General features: G+C 32.9%; 2 protein-coding genes across 4 annotated transcripts; one reads left to right on the forward strand and one right to left on the reverse strand.

Moving 5' to 3' along the window:
- Positions 1 to 14: 14 nt before the first annotated feature.
- Positions 15 to 1,043, reverse strand: LOC122311217 (E3 ubiquitin-protein ligase MPSR1-like). The gene has a single exon (XM_043125671.1). The coding sequence runs from the start codon at positions 829 to 831 to the stop codon at positions 157 to 159; it is 675 nt and encodes a 224-aa protein (XP_042981605.1). The 5' UTR covers positions 832 to 1,043; the 3' UTR covers positions 15 to 156.
- A 13,509-nt stretch (positions 1,044 to 14,552) lies between these two features.
- Positions 14,553 to 17,333, forward strand: LOC122309178 (50S ribosomal protein L18). Of its 3 annotated transcripts, XM_043122553.1 has the most exons (6): positions 14,553 to 14,610; positions 14,733 to 14,790; positions 15,282 to 15,464; positions 15,733 to 15,821; positions 16,707 to 16,859; positions 16,962 to 17,333. In XM_043122553.1, the coding sequence occupies exons 3-6, from the start codon at positions 15,350 to 15,352 to the stop codon at positions 17,115 to 17,117; spliced, it is 513 nt and encodes a 170-aa protein (XP_042978487.1). In that variant the 5' UTR covers positions 14,553 to 14,610; positions 14,733 to 14,790; positions 15,282 to 15,349; the 3' UTR covers positions 17,118 to 17,333. The 3 variants fall into 3 exon arrangements, with proteins under 3 accessions (XP_042978487.1, XP_042978486.1, XP_042978488.1); XM_043122552.1 differs by having other exon boundaries at positions 14,566 to 14,790; XM_043122554.1 differs by lacking the exons at positions 14,553 to 14,610; positions 14,733 to 14,790 and adding an exon at positions 14,826 to 15,194.
- The last annotated feature ends 1,671 nt before the right edge of the window (positions 17,334 to 19,004 follow it).

Genomic DNA, 19,004 nt, shown 5'->3' on the forward strand with positions numbered 1-19,004 from the left:
TAATTACAATAAACTACAAGAAAATAAAATGGAAATCCTTTATTTCTCCAAGGAAAACACAATCAAGCTAAAAAAATTTTCACATGTACACGTTGTTTCCCAATTAAAAAAAAAAAAAAAAGGAAAAGCAAGTCTATTTAATTTCGCAAAATTTGTCTAAACCTCCGTTCCATGATCAGGTCTAGGACTAGATGAAGAATCGTTGGAATCAGTGGTCGGAGATTGAGTGGAATCCCCACTTCTCCTACCACTATTGAAAGAGAAACTGATCCAAATCTCCCTCTCGATCCTCCTCCTGCTTTCTCTCCCTTCCTCGTCCCTCTTCTTCCCCACCTCCTCCTCCTCGACAGGCATCTTATACCTGCAAACAGGGCAAGACCCATGCATCCCCAACCACCTCTCTACGCAATTCCCGTGGAACCTATGCTTACAGGGCATTTCTTTTGCCACTCCACCAACCTCCCACTCATCCAAGCATATCGCACACTCCCCACCATCTTCACCAGCCTCCACGTTCGGCATGGCCTCTATGGATGCCTTCGAGGCCGGTGGCTGTCCATCCTTGACACCCGCTTCGTGCAGCAGGTTCTCCAAGCTCGTAGATCCTTCAATCACCACCATGCCTTGCGTAAAAGGGTTAACGAGGATCAATCTGTCGCGCGTGGTTGTGGGTGTATCGTCAGATTCTTGATCCGGGGGCTCCTGCGCTTGTGAGTCTCTTACTGGGCTGGTGAATCCCAGCATCAAGGGTATGAACAAAGAGTGGTCTCGGCTCCTCACCAGCCTATCGAAAATGGAAGAAACATCCGACACCTCGGGCTCAGATGCCATAGGATTAAAGAACACAACCACAACCCAAAAACACCAAAATTTAGAATCAAGATTTCGAGGAGCTTGAGAGGGAGGATTTGGTAAGCACAAGCTGCCGAATAATGGAGACGGAAAGAAGTGGAATTGGGAATATAAAAAGGTAGGGGAGGAGGTGTGCGCCCACAGGTACTGGAAGTCTGGAAGGCTGTGGAATGATCTGGAACTTGTGATCACTGAAGAAAAGTCTCCCTTATTCTGTTCAAAGCTTTTTATGTTTTAAGTTTTATTAGATACAATTAAATTTGTATATCAATTTACATACTGATAATTTATTTTTTTTTAAAATATTAAAATTTAAAAAAAAAATCTTATATCTCATAAAAGTTATTTTCATCTTTAATTTATATATTAATATTAGTGAACGATTCGATGCACAAACTCTAATTACGAAAGATTTTTCTTTTATGTTTATCCTGCAAGCAATCCTTTTAGATGGGGAAGACTAGATATTAATGGAGGCTATCGTGTAACGACGGGCATACTCTACCTACAATTTTTATTAAAAATTAATTTATTTTATAAATTTTATATTTTATTTATTTATTTTTTAAATAATTATATAATTCATAATTATAAATATCTTTTTTCATTATAATATCTTTAGGGGCTGGAGATGACTTTTTTCTCGTACCGATTTATTATGCTATTTTTAAGCATTAAAATATGTACTACGGATATACCTGACAATTATTCATTGTTGTCGTAATTTTAACACTAGAATTGTAAGAAAATAAATATAAAAAAATATATAACAGAAAAATTTATAATACTTATTTATTTATAAAGAATATTACAATAAATTGTTTTGATTATATTTATTTATTTAAAACGACTATTACTATAAATTGTTTTGATTACTTGACCTATAAATATAATTGAATTTTAAAACACAATAATAAGAACGCATCGCGTTCGTTCTATGCCTTACAGTTCCCATAAAAGTCTCAAAATTTAAGGCCCCGATTTGATGCAGTGCTGTATTTATTTTTTAGAAAATGCTTTGGCTATCACTCGCTTTTTTTTTTTAATGATTAAGAAAAAATTATTTAATATTATTATAAAATTTTTATATTTTTTTAAAATATTTAAAAATATTAAAAAATAATTAAAAAAATAAAAAATTTACCTAACAGAGACTCTAACGGTGATTCTAGCACTATCTTTATTTTTAATCTTTCTATTCAAACAGTTGAAAATAAAATGTGATCTTATTTCTAATCTTTCATCTACTACTATAATAACGTTACAGTAAGAATATAATAATGTTACAAATGTTGACTACCACATTTTTAATATATATAATTATCTATTAGAATTTTTTATTTTATTCTAATATATAATTAGAAAAATATATTTCAAATTTTATAAAACATAGTGTAATAAATAGGTCATAATATACTAATATAAAAATGTATTTTGAAAAAGTCAAAATATTTATGATTTTTTAAATTAATAATAGATATTACTTATTTTTAATATATTCATAATATTTTTCACCTAAAAATTAAAAATAATTTACAATAATGGGTGAAACTTACTATTTTATCAAATTTTTAAAAAGTTAAAACAATCTCATTTTATCTCATTATCTAAATATATACTTATTTAAACATCATCTCATCTCATTTTAATTCAAAAATTTTATTATTATTTAAAATATCTTATCTCATATATTCTCATCTAAACTACCAACTACTTATTCTGTTTAGTAAGTGAGATGAAAATTTTAAATTTAAGATATTTTAATATTATTATTATTTTAAAATTTAAAAAAATTAAAAAAATTAAATTATTTATTATATTTTATATAAAAATTTAAAAAAAATTATAATATTAAGATAAAAATTTAAAATTTAAAATAAAATCTTTTTTATTATTAAATTGAACCAAATATCTATTTTAATAATTTTTCGTTCGGCTTGGTAACCAAACGAAATTCTCTAATCATTCAACTTAGAAATACTCAACCATCTATACTAGTCATAGTTGACTTTTGAGGCACATTTTTTAATAATTTATTTTACATCAGATTGTTTTATTAATATTTTAATAATCTTGTGGGGAAAAAAAAACATAACATAACAATTTTTGTAAGGATCCAAATAATCAAATCTTACAAAGATTTTTTTTAATAAGTTTTGCTATTTTTACAAATTTCCACATTTAGATCGAAAACATGTCTAAAAAACCTTTTCAATTCAATATACACTTCTTTAAAGGTCTTATCAATTTCACAAAATCTATAAAATAAAAATAAATATATAAATAAAACATATCTAAAAAAAACTTTCCCACTAAAATCTGTAATTTAGAAAATAAATATTCCAAACTTATCATATAAAGACGTCACATCCAAGGTTTTATTGTTTCAAGTGATATGATTCTTCTTGGTGTTTTTATTCTTTGCTTTCATCATGGTGCTTAATACATTATCATTTTATTTGTTAACAACCCTTATCTTTTACTCAGTGGGATTGAACTGTAAAGTAAATTGGGGTCCATAATAATATTAATAAAATAAAGAAATAAAGACTCTATTCAATTATAAAAATGTTAAATATGATAAAAATTTACAGATTTTGTCTTTTGTTTCGAGTTATTAAATTCTGAAGTTAATAAAAATAAATAAAAATTACACTTCTACGTAGTAACGAGTTGATGACAGCATCGGAGAATTTCAGATAAGTTTGTTGTAGCCAATGGAAACTTTAGGTGGGAATGGTGGGTTGGTAGACTCCAACCATTATATTTTTATTGTACTATAAAGTTTCATCTCTTTAAAATTACTTCTATATACACCCGGGATGGAGTGGCGGGTGGTGTCATCCAAGGCAATATAAGAGTCTCATTTTATTTAAATGAAATCTTTGCATTGTTTTGACCTCCTAATCTAATATAATTTGTATAAAATATTAAGTAAACACTATAATTAATACATACTACTATATTTATATGTAATAAAACTAATAATATATATTTATAAATATGTATAAATATATATTTATATAAAATATTAAATATATATAAGTAGTGGGGCAGGTACCCACCTCTGCATGTGTGAATGGAATTGCACACCCCACCATGCAGGGGCGGGGTAGCAATATGTGGGGCCCCACTGTCCACCCCAATCAAAATGAAGAAAATATATTATTAATTATAAACCCAGAACGTGCGTTTTGATTATTTCGACCACCCGTTGTTAATTTACGTGTTACTTCTAATTACTCTCTTCACCCTTTATCACTATGTTCCTTTTGCACTCATATCTCCCCCCCTCCCCAAAAAAAATACTGTAATCCATGCTCCCCCGCCTCTCGACTCAATGATATCACGGAGATGCCACCACATTAAAACATGCCCCTAAACAATGGCACGATAAATTTGACTTTTGCATGATCAACAATGGCTATAAGCCAAACGAGAGTGATAAAGATATTTATTGTAAATATTTGGATAATTTTCATGTTATTAGTAGCCTATATGTGTATAATTTATTGATATTTGATTCTAATTTGCATGTTATAGATTAAACAAAAAGCATGCTTAGTAATCATTTTGATATGAAAGATCTTAGTGAGGCTAATTTTATTTTGAGTATGAAAATCAACAAAACATGTGATTGTATTTTTCTTGATCAATTGCATTACGTAGAAAAATTATTAAAGAAATATAATTATGTTAGATGCAAGCATGTTGTTACTCCTTTTGGTCCTAGTGTACATTTATTTTCTATTGAAAATGATGATGATGTGATTCGTCAAAGGAATATGCTAGCATGATTGTTAGTTTACATAATGTGACTAATTGTACTAGACCTGACATTGCCTATGTATTATGAATACTTAGTAGATTTACTATTAAGTCAGGAAGAGACCATCGGTATACAATGGATCGGATAATGAAATATTTATTTGGTACAAAATATTATGGCTTGTTTTATAGAAAATATCTTCTTGTACTTAAAAGTTTCAATGATGCCAATTGGAATACCTTGTCAGGTGATTCTCTTTTAACTACTGTTTATATTTGTAATTGGATAGTGGTGCTATATGTCGGAAGTCTAAAAGATAAACTATTATTGCTAACTCGTGTATGGAAGCCGAGCTTATAGCTTTTGCTTCAACGAGTGAGGAAGCAAACTGGTTGAGACATCTACTACATGAGATTCCATTGTGGGAAAAACCAGTTCCACCTATATTAATTCATTGTGATAGTATTACTACAATTGGTAGAGTACAAAATTGCTATTATAATGGTAAATCCAAACCAATAAGAAGAAAATACAGTACTATGAGATCCTATTTGAGTAATAGTGTCATTAACGTGAATTATGTTAAATCATGTGATAATCTAGCAAATTCACTAACCAAGGCCTTGACAAGATAAAGAGTTTGGAATACATAGAGGGGAATGAGATTAAAGTCTATATAGCCATGAACCACATATGCGGATACCCAACCCAAATATCAAAGATCCTAAGAACTGGGTTCAATGGAAAGAACAAGTCATTTGGTGGTTGTAAGAAATGCACTATGTAACAGCCCGCTAGAAATTCAATTGTGAAATTTCTATTAACTTTAGGAACCTCGTGAAAACCCCATAAGTTTTCCCGAATCCATTAATCGTATAGGTTTTTGTCTAACTACATAGTTAATGTTATTATTTACTATGGTATCAGAAGTGTGTTTTTGATTATTGGATATACTTAGAAGTGTCAAAATGTATTATGATTTGTGCCATTAGACTCGGAGGGTTATTTAAAGTCTTATGGCGCAAGAACATTTTTTCATATTTTCGGACAAAACGTCTGTTCAAAACTGTAGATATTATTGGATAAAAAGAAATATGTTGAGGTAATTTTCATGAATATTATTGGGTAAAAATATTTTGAGTTGATTTTTATAGATATTATTAGATAAAAATATCTTAAGTTGATTTTTTGTAGATACTATTGGATAGAATATTATGAGATAATCTTTTATAGATATTTTGGGTAGCAGAAAACTACACTCAACTCTCAACTCTAGCCTCATCTCTTTCATATATCATCCATAAGTATCTCCAGCCACCTCTCCCCACGAAATTATTTTCAGTTACACTTTCCATTGAAAGAATATCAAACACTCTCTCTCGAACAGTTTTTAGGAGTTCTTTTGCACGCCAATTTCGAAGCTGTTGTAAGTGTTTTATCATAAAGTCTCCTTCATATAAGTTGTTTCTTTTTTAGTATAGTTTACATGGATATCTTATTTGCCCCATTTGAAGATCATTTGATCAGTAAAATATTGTGTAAACTATAGAAAAGTCATTCTGGGAGATAAACTGGAGAATATGTTATAGTTTAGAGTTTTTGACCAAGCTAATGGATAGATATTGGTCCGAAATTTTTATGGAGTATTGTTAACATGTATATATGAATATTGGTTGAGGATTTTTTCATGATTAAAGGTTTTGATGAAATATTTGCTTAGATTTAGAAACTTAAAAACTGGAAAAGGAAAAACAGTTTCTGTTTTGAGAAAGTTTAACTCTTTGGTGGTCTAAACCTATTCTAATGACTTTGATAATTTTATTGGAGGATCCTAAGCATCTTATATACATGTTATATTATTATTTTGAAGATATTTGATGTTAGTTTCAAAGATATGAAATTTTATGCAAAGAGATATTCAGATAAGCCATAGTGTAGATATTCTTGGCTAAATTTATGTTTTTGTTAATTTCTAACCATGTGATCTTAAATTAGAAGCTTATATATGTTTTAAGACATTTTTTAAACCATGTAATGGTTTGGTTTGAAGATCATATATTTATAAGTCATAGATCAAGAGATTTATCAAAACTAGTTGAGGAAAAAGTTTCTGTTTTTGGACTAAGTGTAAAACCAAAAACTCCAAATGTTATTTTGTGATTTTGGTGACTTTAGTTTAATGATTTAAAGCATGGTTGATGTTAGGATGATATTATGAATATGTTAGAAGTAAGATTTGATTTTTGAAATTCTTGGAGATGTTTTGATTTAAAGTCAAAACTTGTGATTCAAGTGCTTGGATCTTTTTACAAAAAAGTTTGGTGTTGATTATTAACTTTTTCTAAATGGATGTTTTAAGTATGGTTTTGAACTTAGGATTGGAAGATGTTTGTTGCAAAATTTTGGTTTAAGCATGAGTTTTAAAGTTGAAAGGAATTGCAACAAAAATAAGGGAAATGGCCTATGGATTCGGCCATAGTGTGTTTTTCATAGTTGTATTTTGTTTTAAATTTTTCTGAGTTGATATTTAAGTTTATGACAAAATTTACATGAGGAATGTAAATTTTGGAAACTTTTGGAGTTAGTATGCAAAATCCTTAAGTTATGGGTAAAACGGTCATTTTCTCACATGTAGAGAGTAAAATGAAAATTTTACTCTTTAAGTTAGTATTTTTCATATTTCAAATTATTAGTGATTTAGTTCTAACTTTTAGAATCACTAATTACAGTTCCTTGTGATCGCACTTGAAGTTTATAAGAAACACGGAGATCGAGGTAAGTTAGCTTTTAATTTACTAGCAGTCTACTGCGTATGTGTGCTAAGTAAAGGAACTACAGTGTATGTATGTATGTTATCATATATGTCATGTCATGCCAAGTTATCACGTAATTGTCTATTATACAGAATTTATTCTGTCATCAATTTTTATCTGTTACATAATATATTCTGTCATGTATTACTGTACATTACAAGTATGTCATGTTAAATATGTTGTCTATTATATGTTATGTCATGTTACGAAATATTTCTATCTCAAGTTGGTCATGTATTTCAAGTTATGTTCAAATCACGTTATGTTACGTCAGGGCTCCAGTCCTTTCGTTTTCCAGTCACGTTTCATCTTGAGTACATCCAGTTTATGTAGAATACATGGGACCACAACAAATGTGGAGTATGTATTTAACTGCATTGTGATGTGTAGAATACATGGGGCCACAACAACTGTGGAATATGTATTTTTCATGTTAAATCAAGTTTGCGCAGAATACATGGGGCCACAACAACTGTGGAGTATGTATTTACACGTAGAATACATGGGGCCACAACAACTGTGGAGTATGTATTTTTCATGTTAATTCAAGTTTCAGAGTAAGTTCATACTAAGTCAAGTTTCAGATCAAGTTCATGTCAAGTCAAGTTCAGTTCATGTTTCAATTTAAGTTATGTCAATTATGCTATGTTGTACGCCAAGTTATACTTTAATTACTTATGAATTTGATTATGCATTTATGCTTTTACTGTCATGCATGCATCATTAGCTTGTGTGGAAGTTTTTTGTTAACTTACTGAGATTTGTAATCAAATCTCACTTTGGTAGTCCCAACTACCATTCCCCCCGAATGGTAGATCTTGTTACAGAACCTGAAGGAGAATCAGGAGCTGATCAACTAGACACAATTAACTAAGTGACGGTGCGACGTCAATGTTAATATAGTAGTTAACGTAAATTACTACTTGTACAATGGAGTTGCATCTTTAGTATTTTTTGGATCATAACCATTTTGGACTAGTGTTGTGATCTACTCAATGGGTCTTTATGTATGAAGTATGTTTTAAGCATTTGAGATATTTTCAATTTGGTGCATAGTATTGCTAAAGAAAAAAATTATCCGCTACGAATATTGCATAATGTTAGATGCATGTTAGGAACATTGCATCTTATATGTCATGAACGGGGGCAGGTAACCCTGTGTTGCATGTCTCGACGCTTCAAATGTCCATCCGATCCCAAACGGAATTTGGGGGCGTCACACACTATATACTTTAATTGAGAAATTTTCCATTCTATGGTGTAAGTGCATTCATCCTATAATGATTGAGAGGACGAGTTATTTTAAATACCCTTGATGAAAATCTGTATCTTTTATGAGTATGGTGTCAAAATTACAATAGCGCCCTTGACAAATTTCATCTATGTTAATGTGAAAGTTATTAGCAGTATACCACAGCTCAGCACACTCAACAACAGTGAGAGTCTATGGAGCAACAAGGAAGCACGAGATTCCTACAGAAAAAAGGGGAAAGACTCTCACAATATTGCCGAAATCAGTGGACAGAAGTTGAGAGGTATTAGAGCTCTAACGGCAACAAGTTCAAACCAAAGTAATGATACAACAAGTCCTAAAAATAAGGAAGAATTAGATCAAGATGAAGATATATCAGTTTTGACAAATAAGGGAGATCCTAATATAAAGCTGTCAATCACAAAATGATCTAAGATCAATGCCAACTGCACGAAATCATATCCGAGATTAACACTAACTGCAGAAAATCAGAGATATACGCCAACTACAAAATCTGAGGATCATATGTCAACACAGCAGATTTTATGGGATTCATTTTAATTTTTTGAATATGGGAGATCATTGTATTACTTAGCTTAAATGCTCCTCTTGTATAGCTTAAGGGTTCACGTTGCCTTTCATTAAAAATAAGACATCATTTTTATTCAAATTATCTTTTGTTATTTCTTCTGTTTTATTTTTCTTTCTTAATATCAAGACCCATTGTGAACCTTAGGCAGCATACCATAGCTCCTTCTTCCGCTCACCATGGCTACCCTATCTCTCAATATTGGCAACTTCATCACTCTAAGACTCACCCCAAATAACTATTCCTTATGGCATGAGCAAGCATTAGCTTTTGCTGAGAGCCAAGAATTAGTGGGGCATCTCACAAATGAAGATCCTGCGCTTAACAAATATATTATACCAAACCCAAGCAACTCCACAAATGCAGACAACACAATTTCTCAATTAACAGATGCTTTCATAGCATGGCGAAAGTCTGACTGTCTTCTTTGAGGGTGGCTCATTGGGACACTCTCTGAGGAAGCACTCGGACTCATCGTTGGTGTTGATACATCACATGGAGTATGGGACGCTCTCAAGAATGCATATGCCCAAGAATCACAAGAACGTGAATTCACTTTGCGTCAACAACTTACCTACCTTCGGAAAGAAGCCACACAGCAATCACAGAGCACATTCGCACATTCAAAGGTCTCTATGACAATTTAGCAGCAATTGGGAAGCCTATTTCAGACCAAGAAAATGTATTTTGTCTCCTCACTAGCCTTGGTCCACAATATGAAACATTCACAACAACTATGTTAAAGCCTCCGAGACCATCTTATTCTGAGTTGGTTTCTCAACTCCAAAATTATGATCAAAGGAGAAATTGGTTCTCTAGCCACATCAATGTCCAAGTTTCAACACTTTCTCATCAAGTGGCATTTTATGGACAACAACAATAATGTTCTCAGACAAACAATTTAGGATATCATGGATCAATACAAAAATTCACGTCAACTGGACGTGGAAGTTGACGTGAATTCTAGTCATAGCAAAGCAAGGATTCAAGCCAAGCCTACAACTCTTCTTTTGTAAGTGCACAACGCCGACCTCCACCACTAGGTGAACGCCGCATGACACCATCCGAAAGGAAAAAATATCGTGATCAACAGTGTCAATATTGCGACATAATGGGCCATATTGCCAAAATATGCTGGTGGGTACCAAAAAAATCAACTTCACAAGATGAAATTCCACAAGCACTTGCGGCGTTGACACTGGACAATACCATAGCAGACACGGAATGGACTACCAACACCGGGGCTTCCAATCACATAACAGGTAAGCTAGGTATGTTAACTAACATTCAACATTATTCTGGTTCCGACTTAGTGTTAATTGGAGATGGATCTTCCATGCCAATTCTTGCAATTGGACTCTTATATAAAGCAAAAAAAAAAAAAAAAAAAAATGAGCCTTACCTCTAAATGATATGTTATTAGTTCCTCACCTGAAAAAGAACTTGCTCTCTAAATTGTTCATCAAATATCAGCCCCATACACTCTTGAGCAAACTGGTATGGTTGAAAGACGACATAGAACTATAAGAGAATTAGGTATGACTATGTTGTTTCATTGTGGTTCTCCTTTATTTTTATGGGTAGAAGCTTTCATTACAGCTGTTTGTCTCATGAATCGACTACCCTCATCAGTTCTCAATTTTGAAACCCCATATTTTGTATTGCATGGAACGCATCCGATTTACTCATCACTTCGAACCTTTGGATCTAAGTGCTTTCCATACACTTTGGATACATGACGTCACAAGTTTGATCCTAAAACACTTCTTTGCATCTTTGTAGGCTACAGTGAAAAGCATAAGGCTTATAAATGTTTTCATCCATCTAGCAAGAAGTTTTTTATCTTTCAGCATGTTGTCTTTGATGAGCTAATTTTTCCTTATAAGTCTGCTAATAATTCTTGCATGACAACAGCAAAGCCATTGGTTATAAATATTTTTTACACTTGGTTATCACATACTGATATTTCTTCTTCCGCAGGGACATATTCGGTCTCTTCCACAACAACATTCTCACAAAATTTCATGTGACCTGAACCTTCACCTCAACTTCCTCTCAATGCAGTACCTCAAACCACTATAGAAAAAATTGAAAATGACTTTCCCGAATTCCCTACCAACACTGGCACACTAGAAATTCCATCACTACATGAGACACACACGCTAGAAAATTTAGAAATAGATCCAACCATAGCCCCACAGCCAACAACCAAATCCACAGAAAATTTAGAAATACATCCAACCATATCCCCACAGCTAGCAACCATATTGACAAAATTACCACATCATACACATGCTCCTGCAGAACACACACATCCCATGGTCACTAGATCAAAACTAGGTGTGGTAAAACACAATCCTAAGTATGCCTTGAACATAATCACCTAAACCAATATATCATGTGAGCCTCAAAACATCAAAACAACCTTAGCACACCCTGGTTGGAAAGCAGCCATGAATGAAGAGCTTGCTGCTCTTCATCAAAACGAGACATGGAAACTTGTTCCCTGCACATCTAACATTCATGTCATTGGTTCAAAATGGGTATTCAAGTCAAAATTTAAGTTTAATGGGACTTTATATCAACTCAAAGCACATTTGGTTGCAAAAGGATATCATCAAGTTAATGGAATAGACTACACTGAAACTTTTTCTTACGTTATCAAACCAAGAACAATTCGGATGATTATAACTATAGCTCATGTTAAGCAGTGGTCTATTCGTCAACATGATGTAAAAAATATTTTTTTGCGTGGATTAATTTTTGAAGATCTATATATGCAGCAACCACCAGGAATGGCAAATCCACAACATCCAACATATGTTTGTAAACTGAAAAAAGCACTCTATGGATTAAAACAAGCACCACGTGCTTAGTCTGATCAATTTAGTGCTTTTCTTCTTAATTTTTTTTTTTTTTTTTTTTTTGTAATCTAGTCGATCCTTCATTGTTTATTTATCACTCTGAATTTGGTTCATTATTTTTACTTCTTTATATGGATGACATATTGCTTACAAGATCTACTCCATCACTTGTTGCAAATTTCATTAAGTTACTAAGCGGTGAGTTTGCAATGAAAGATTTGGGACCAATTCATCACTTTCTTGGAATGGAAATCACGTCAACAAATAGTGGGCTTCATCTATCGCAGTACCACTATGCTCTTACCATACTTAAACGCTCCAAAATGGTAGATTGCAAGCCTATGAGTACACCTCTTGAAGCTAAAACCAAAACTTCTTCCAATGAAACTCTCGTGGAAGACCCAAGTTACTACCGAGGTCTTGTTGGGCCTTACAATACCTTACATTCACTCGCCCATATATTTCATTTAGTATTAATTAGGTATCCCAATTCATGTATGCTCCCATGATGACACACTTAAAAATGGTTTGACGTATCCTATGATATGTCAAAGTAACAATTGAAATGGGATTACATTTTTCTTCACACACTACACTTGATCTTTTTGCTTTCTCAGATGCAGATTGGACAGTGTGTCCTACTACAAGACGATCAACCACAAGCTACTGTACATTCCTAGGAGGGAACCTCATCTCGTGAAACAACATACAATTTCACGATCAAGCACAGAAGCAGAGTACTGCGCTATGGCTAACACAGCAGCTAAACTCACTTGGATGACGTTCGTTTTCAAAGACCTTCAAATTAGAATGACGTCTCCTCTCATACTCTACTGTGACAATTTCAGTGCTCTTCATATGACAGTTAACCCTGTATTCCATGCTCAAAGTAACACATTGAGTTGGATTATCATTTTGTGAGTGAATGAGTTGCACGCGGACTGCTCATCACTCAACATATCTCCACTAATAACCAAGTTGTTAATCTCTTCACAAAACCAATGTTAAAAGTAGCCCTTCAATATTTTCGAACAAAACTTTGCCTCCAACCCTGGCAAAGTTTGAGGGAGGGTATTAGCAGTATACCATAGCTTGGCACACTCAACAACAATGAAAGTCTATGGAGCAAAAAGGAAGCACGAGATTCCTAAGGAAAAAAGGGGGAAGACTCTCACAATATTACCAAAATCAGTGGAGAGACGTTAAGAGGTATTGAAGCTCTAACAGCAACAAGTTCAAACCAAGGTGATGATCTAGCAAGTCCTAAAAATAAGGAAGAATTAGATCAACATGAAGATATATCAGTTTTGGCTAATAAGGGAGATCCTAATATAAAGCTGTCTATAACAAAAGTATCTAAGATCAATGCCAACTACAATAAATCCTATCTGAGATTAACAATAACTACAGAAAATTAGAGATATACGCCAACTACAAAATCTAAGGATCATATGTCAACATAGTAGATTTTATGGGATTCATTTTAATTTTTTGAATATGGGAGATCATTGTATTACTTAGCTTAAATACTCCTCTTGTATAGCTTAAGGGTTCACGTTGTCTTTCATTACAAATAAGACACCATTTTTATTCAAATTATCTTTTGTTATTTCTTCTTTTTTATTTTTCTTTCTTAGTATCAAGAGCCATTGTGAACCTTAGGCAGCATACCATAGCTCCTTCTTCCGCTCACCATGGCTACACTATCTCTCAATATTGGCAACTTCATCACTCTAAAAAGTGGTTTACGAGATAGTGTATTTATGTAAAAAAAGAAAAAAGTTGGAATTATTATTTTTATTTATTTATTTATTTTGTCTATAGTGAGAAGTTTTACCGTGAGAAAAAAAAATAGTATTTAGATTTGGAAAAATTTTGGTTGTCAGCGATTCTATATACTAATACACGCACTCGTTTAACATGATTAGTTAAAAAGCCATATTTCAATGAAAATTATGCCAATTTAAATTTTGAATATGAAAACACTAGTATTGATATGAAGATCGATACGCAAATTTGTACGTAACAAAACTCTTAGAGATTATAGAGAATTTTTCAAATAAAAAAGATGTGTTATTTTTAGAGGAGTTTTGGACTCACTAACATGTGTAGAGTTGGTTCAATGTATACGATTATCAGTTGAGTTATTGTATTCTGAAAGAGATAAGTCAAAAGAAGGTCCATTGCAGGTTCATTTGAAACTATCTATACTACAAAAGATTTGAATCTTCTTAAAGAAAACGAGATTTTTATCTTTTCAATCCAAGTCGACTTCATTTAAATTTTTCATTTCATTGTAATTTTTATTTTATTACTGTGTTTTTCCTAACACCTAGTATGTGATGTGCCACACCAATCCAAACCAACCCAAAATCATCGAACAAAATCCTTTTAACATATTCATGCTAGGTTGTAAGAATTTAATTATTATATTTTTGGGCAGCAAAGGATCGTATTTTTCCTGCTGCATGGTTTCAAGACTATTATTTTAATTTAATTGAAGATATATCATCTTGATTCTTGAGTTTAGCTTTATTGTCCAATAGGCGGAAAATGATACGGAAGTTAATAAATTGCTCAAATCTTTGTCTAGATATGTAGCAACAACACTAGCAATTTTGTGGATCAATTCACCTTGTTAGGGAACTAAGGTAAGCAGCGTATCTATGCTAGACTTTCCGAAGTTATTAGTTGAGGATGATTTTTTGGGTAAAACGTGTTTTTGCCATGTAAAAAACTACCTCGTTTACTTTTCTGCACTATTCTTTATATCTGTACATGAACTGAATTTTTGTCATGAATGATGTAGATATGATCAATTTTTGCAGTTCAAAGTTGTTTTTGAGGTTCCATATTGTGTTCTTATAGTTTTAGAAAAGTTTCACCTTCTAACGCCCTTGGGGGAATGGGGACGTGCCAAGTACGGTCTTCCATATATTTTGCCGCAAAACCTAGAACAAAATTTACGTATAGGATTAGCACACCTATTAAGGTGAACCTAACTATTTTGTGTTCGACATAGATTGTGTACCGGCATTTGCGCATAACATGTTTGGTAAAATTCCTCAATGGTTTTTGGTTATGTTGTGTTTTGAGCTTTTCATTGGTATTATGGGTTTTATAGGTAACCGGCTTTTTGCAGGGTAAGGTGGGCTGTACAAGTCATTCCCAAAGCGTCTTCTCACTTCTGGGCACTTTGGTTGTTGTAAAATGACCACTCAGTATTATAGGGATATTGTGAATGCTCCCGTACTCCAATTTACGTCTTCTTCTATTTTTGGGACCTGTTCAAAACCCATGAAATTCCTTCCCGTGCAGAGTAAAAGTAAGTACAACTAAACTTTCATTCCTGATTTCCCCCCTTATTGTAGCCAAAATGTGTTTTGTTTAGTTTTGTGCACAAAATGTGGAAGATGCTTGCAGTACAACGGGATAGGTTCATGCTGACTGTGTTTTTCTCTGTGTATTCTTCTGTGTGCCCATGTTTATGTGTGGTGCTGCAAAAATAAAACCAGGCAACGTATACCTATAAGGGTATTTACTGTTTCTACTTCTATCAGTCTTGATTGACTTAATTGCTTGATTTGTCATAGTTTTCTTTGTGAAGCCATTGATTGTTGAAGCAAGGGCAAATGCTAGAAAAGAAAGTGCAAAGATACGAAATAGGAGGATGCGAAAGAAGGTATGGCGTCTTTCTGTTTCTAGGGCATATGAGAATGTCATGCAAGGTGCATTTTTTCCTTTGGGCATGAGAGAGAAGGGGAGAGGGTCTCCTGTTTAGGATTGCTGCTTTATGGTGTGGTATTCCTCTAAGAACCTTTCATCCGCATTCCAAGGACAGATAATGCCTCTGTGAGATTAGTAAGTTCTTTTAGGGAATTTTGCTGTCGCATTTAATATAATTTAAGCATGACATGTGGCTTTTAAACTCGGCTATGGTTATGGAGGAACAGAGAAGTTGCTGATCTTAGTGAATTTATTTTCTTTATACAATTTTAATTGACCATATTACTTGGAGTTCTTTTTATTCGGCATAAATCTATCAATTATTTTGGTGGGTACTCCTTAGGCTCTTTTTCTTTTGCTAAACAATTAGTAGTTGAGGGTTTTGTAATAGACTAGGGGTTATTCTTGCCGGGGGTCCTCTATTTCATTTTTATACACCCTCGTGATCTTGTCTTTAACAAGTTGTGGAACAACTTGTGAAAATAACTCCCATTATTATGTACAAGTTGTGGAACAAAATCTATTAGATAATCTATTTTTTTTCTCCCTTCTTTTGGGTATCAATAAAGTTTTTTTATTCGCTTACCTTTAACAATGAACACAACTGTAACAAGACAGGACAAGAGAATGAGTCATTTGAGATACTACTACCCATTGTATTTCTTTGGTTAGGTATGCCACAAAGCTGGAATAAGCTTATGTCCCACAATCTTTTGGTTTATATCTTGCGTTGTATTAGGGAACTACTTCTCTGTCATTGATTATTAGCTAAAAGTAGTTTATTATTAGCTATTGTTTACTTCTTGATCTACTGAAACCATCATTTCTAATTTTTGACCAGTTTAATGGTACACCTACAAGACCAAGGCTTTCAGTATTTTGTTCGGACAAGCAGTTGTATGCCATGCTGGTCGATGACCAAAATAAGAAGTGTTTGTTTTATGGAAGCACTTTGCAGAAATCTATTCGACAGTGTTCCCCTTGTAGCACCGTAGTAAGTACTCCATCTAAAAGAATCTTTCCTCTTTCTTAGTGGTGGTTATTGTGATGCCAAGTGATCTTGACTTTGTTTTGTTCTGACTTTTGATGGTGCCAGGAAGCTGCGAAACGTGTTGGCGAGGAGCTTATCAAGGCTTGTAATGATCTGAACATAAATGAAGTATCATCTTATGATCGCAATGGCTTTGCTTGTGGGGAAAGAATGCAAGCTTTTGAGATTGCAATTTCTCATCATGGGTTCTTGCCGCGATAGAAATGTATTTTTTGACGGACTGTTGATCATTTTTAGAACTAGAGTTCTGCATTATGTGTAGAACTTGGTCTGCATCTTGCTAGGAAACTCATGAAACTGCTACTCGTGGTAGTAGCTTTAACTGTCATAGTGCTGTAATTAAGGCTACATTGTATGCTATGCTCTCAAATTATTCAACAAAACTAGGGGAAAAGAAGAAACGAGAATTGTATTCAATATTTTGCTGATCATCCCCTTCATCACCAGTTTCGATTAGTATAATCCCGCTAAGAAATTAGTATAACCCCTGCCCAGTGCCCTGTTATTACTGGGTTGAGATTTGTTGGTATTTTTTAATGAGTTTTATTATATATAGCTATTTTTGTATTTTTTTTATGCATTTTAATTGGTTAAAATAATTATTTCATATTAAAAAAATATGAGACAATTAATTATATTAATAAAGTGCGTAATAAATATAAAAAAATGACTTTACATAAAATTATTATTTTTAGATAGATTGTATTTGTTAATAAGATTTTTTGGTTGAGAAAGTTTTAAACGAAATCATTGAAGTGCCTATGAATCTGATAAAAATCTTCAAGATTATTTTTAACGGGTTAGTAAAATCTCAGCTAGCCGTTTGTATCTCTCTAGTTTCTAGAGTCTAGGAGCAAGATATGGCTGGTATGCACTAACGGCACATGATCTGATGGTAGGCTCCGCAAAAACCACCGTTTAGGTTTTTGAAGAAAAAAAGGGTTTTAAGAAGTGGTACTGGGGTGTACAAACTTCAAAGTAGAGAGAAAAAAGTTGAATCATTTTTTCATCGTTGTACCTATAGTGAGAAAAAAATAAGATAGTACTTTAAGATTATTGAGAATTTTTCAAAGAAAATAATAGAATTATTTTTAGAGGAATTTTAGACTCAATAACTTGTATAAAGTTTATTCGAACTATACAACATTTAGTTAAGTTGTATTTTAGAGGAGACAAGTCAATAAGAGGTCTGCCGTACCGGTTCAATTGAAACTTTAATCGCAAAAAGGATTTAAATTTCCTTAAAGAGAACGAGATTTTCATGCCTCAATCTAAGCTTGTTTAGTTTGAATTTTTCATTTCATTGTAATTTTTTATATTATATTATTGTGTATTTCACTAAAAATTTTAAGGAAATTCAAATCAAGCTTACAAACGAAAAATTCACGAAAAATGTTAAAGATCTCAACAAACCCATGCGTTTCAAGGGAGCCTATTTCAAGAGATGGAAGTGCAAGGTGATCTTCTATTTAAGTCTTCTCAACATCTCTTATGTTCTTACTGCAAAGAATCCACACAATATGACTACCGAGAACATAACTAAAGCACAAGTCAAAACTCACGAAGAAAAGATGGAAAAATACACAAAAGATAAGGATAACTGTTGATGTTACCTTTTAAATTGTCTTACGAATCAATTTTATAATTTCTATAATACCACTTACTCCTCTGCAAAAGAAATTTGGAAAGTTTTACAGAATAAATATGATATGAAAGAAGCTGGAGCAAAGATAATGTGGCAATTAAGTCACTTCTTTCGATATCAAATGGCAAATGGAAAGTCCGTTGGAGAGCAAACTCAAGATTTTCAAATGGTTGTAGCAAAAGTTAGATCCGAAGGAATCAAGATTGGAGACAATCTAAATGTTTGTGACATCATTGACAAGCTACCACCTTTATGAAGGGAATTTTAAAAGTCGATACACCGCAAACAAAATGAGGCATCCTTGGAGACCTTAATTACGCGTATTTAGGTAGAAGAGAAAGCTAGAGGCCAAGAATTTTTGATGGCTCAACATGGAAATGAGACTTCCATGACGAAGATAAATTTAGTTTTATGAATATGGTGGCTTGTCCAAAGGTCAAATT

This window comes from Carya illinoinensis, chromosome 5 (genome assembly GCF_018687715.1).
Source record: "Carya illinoinensis cultivar Pawnee chromosome 5, C.illinoinensisPawnee_v1, whole genome shotgun sequence".
NCBI classification, from domain to species: domain Eukaryota; kingdom Viridiplantae; phylum Streptophyta; class Magnoliopsida; order Fagales; family Juglandaceae; genus Carya; species Carya illinoinensis.

Coding starts and splice junctions, on each gene's coding strand:
- LOC122311217 (XM_043125671.1), bottom strand. CDS start 831: ATGGCATCTGAGCCCGAGGTGTCGGATGTTTCTTCCATTTTCGATAGG.
- LOC122309178 (XM_043122553.1), top strand. CDS start 15,350: ATGACCACTCAGTATTATAGGGATATTGTGAATGCTCCCGTACTCCAA. Junction 15,465..15,732: donor CCTTCCCGTGCAGAGTAAAA/GTAAGTACAACT, acceptor GATTTGTCATAG/TTTTCTTTGTGAAGCCATTG. Junction 16,860..16,961: donor GTTCCCCTTGTAGCACCGTA/GTAAGTACTCCA, acceptor TGATGGTGCCAG/GAAGCTGCGAAACGTGTTGG.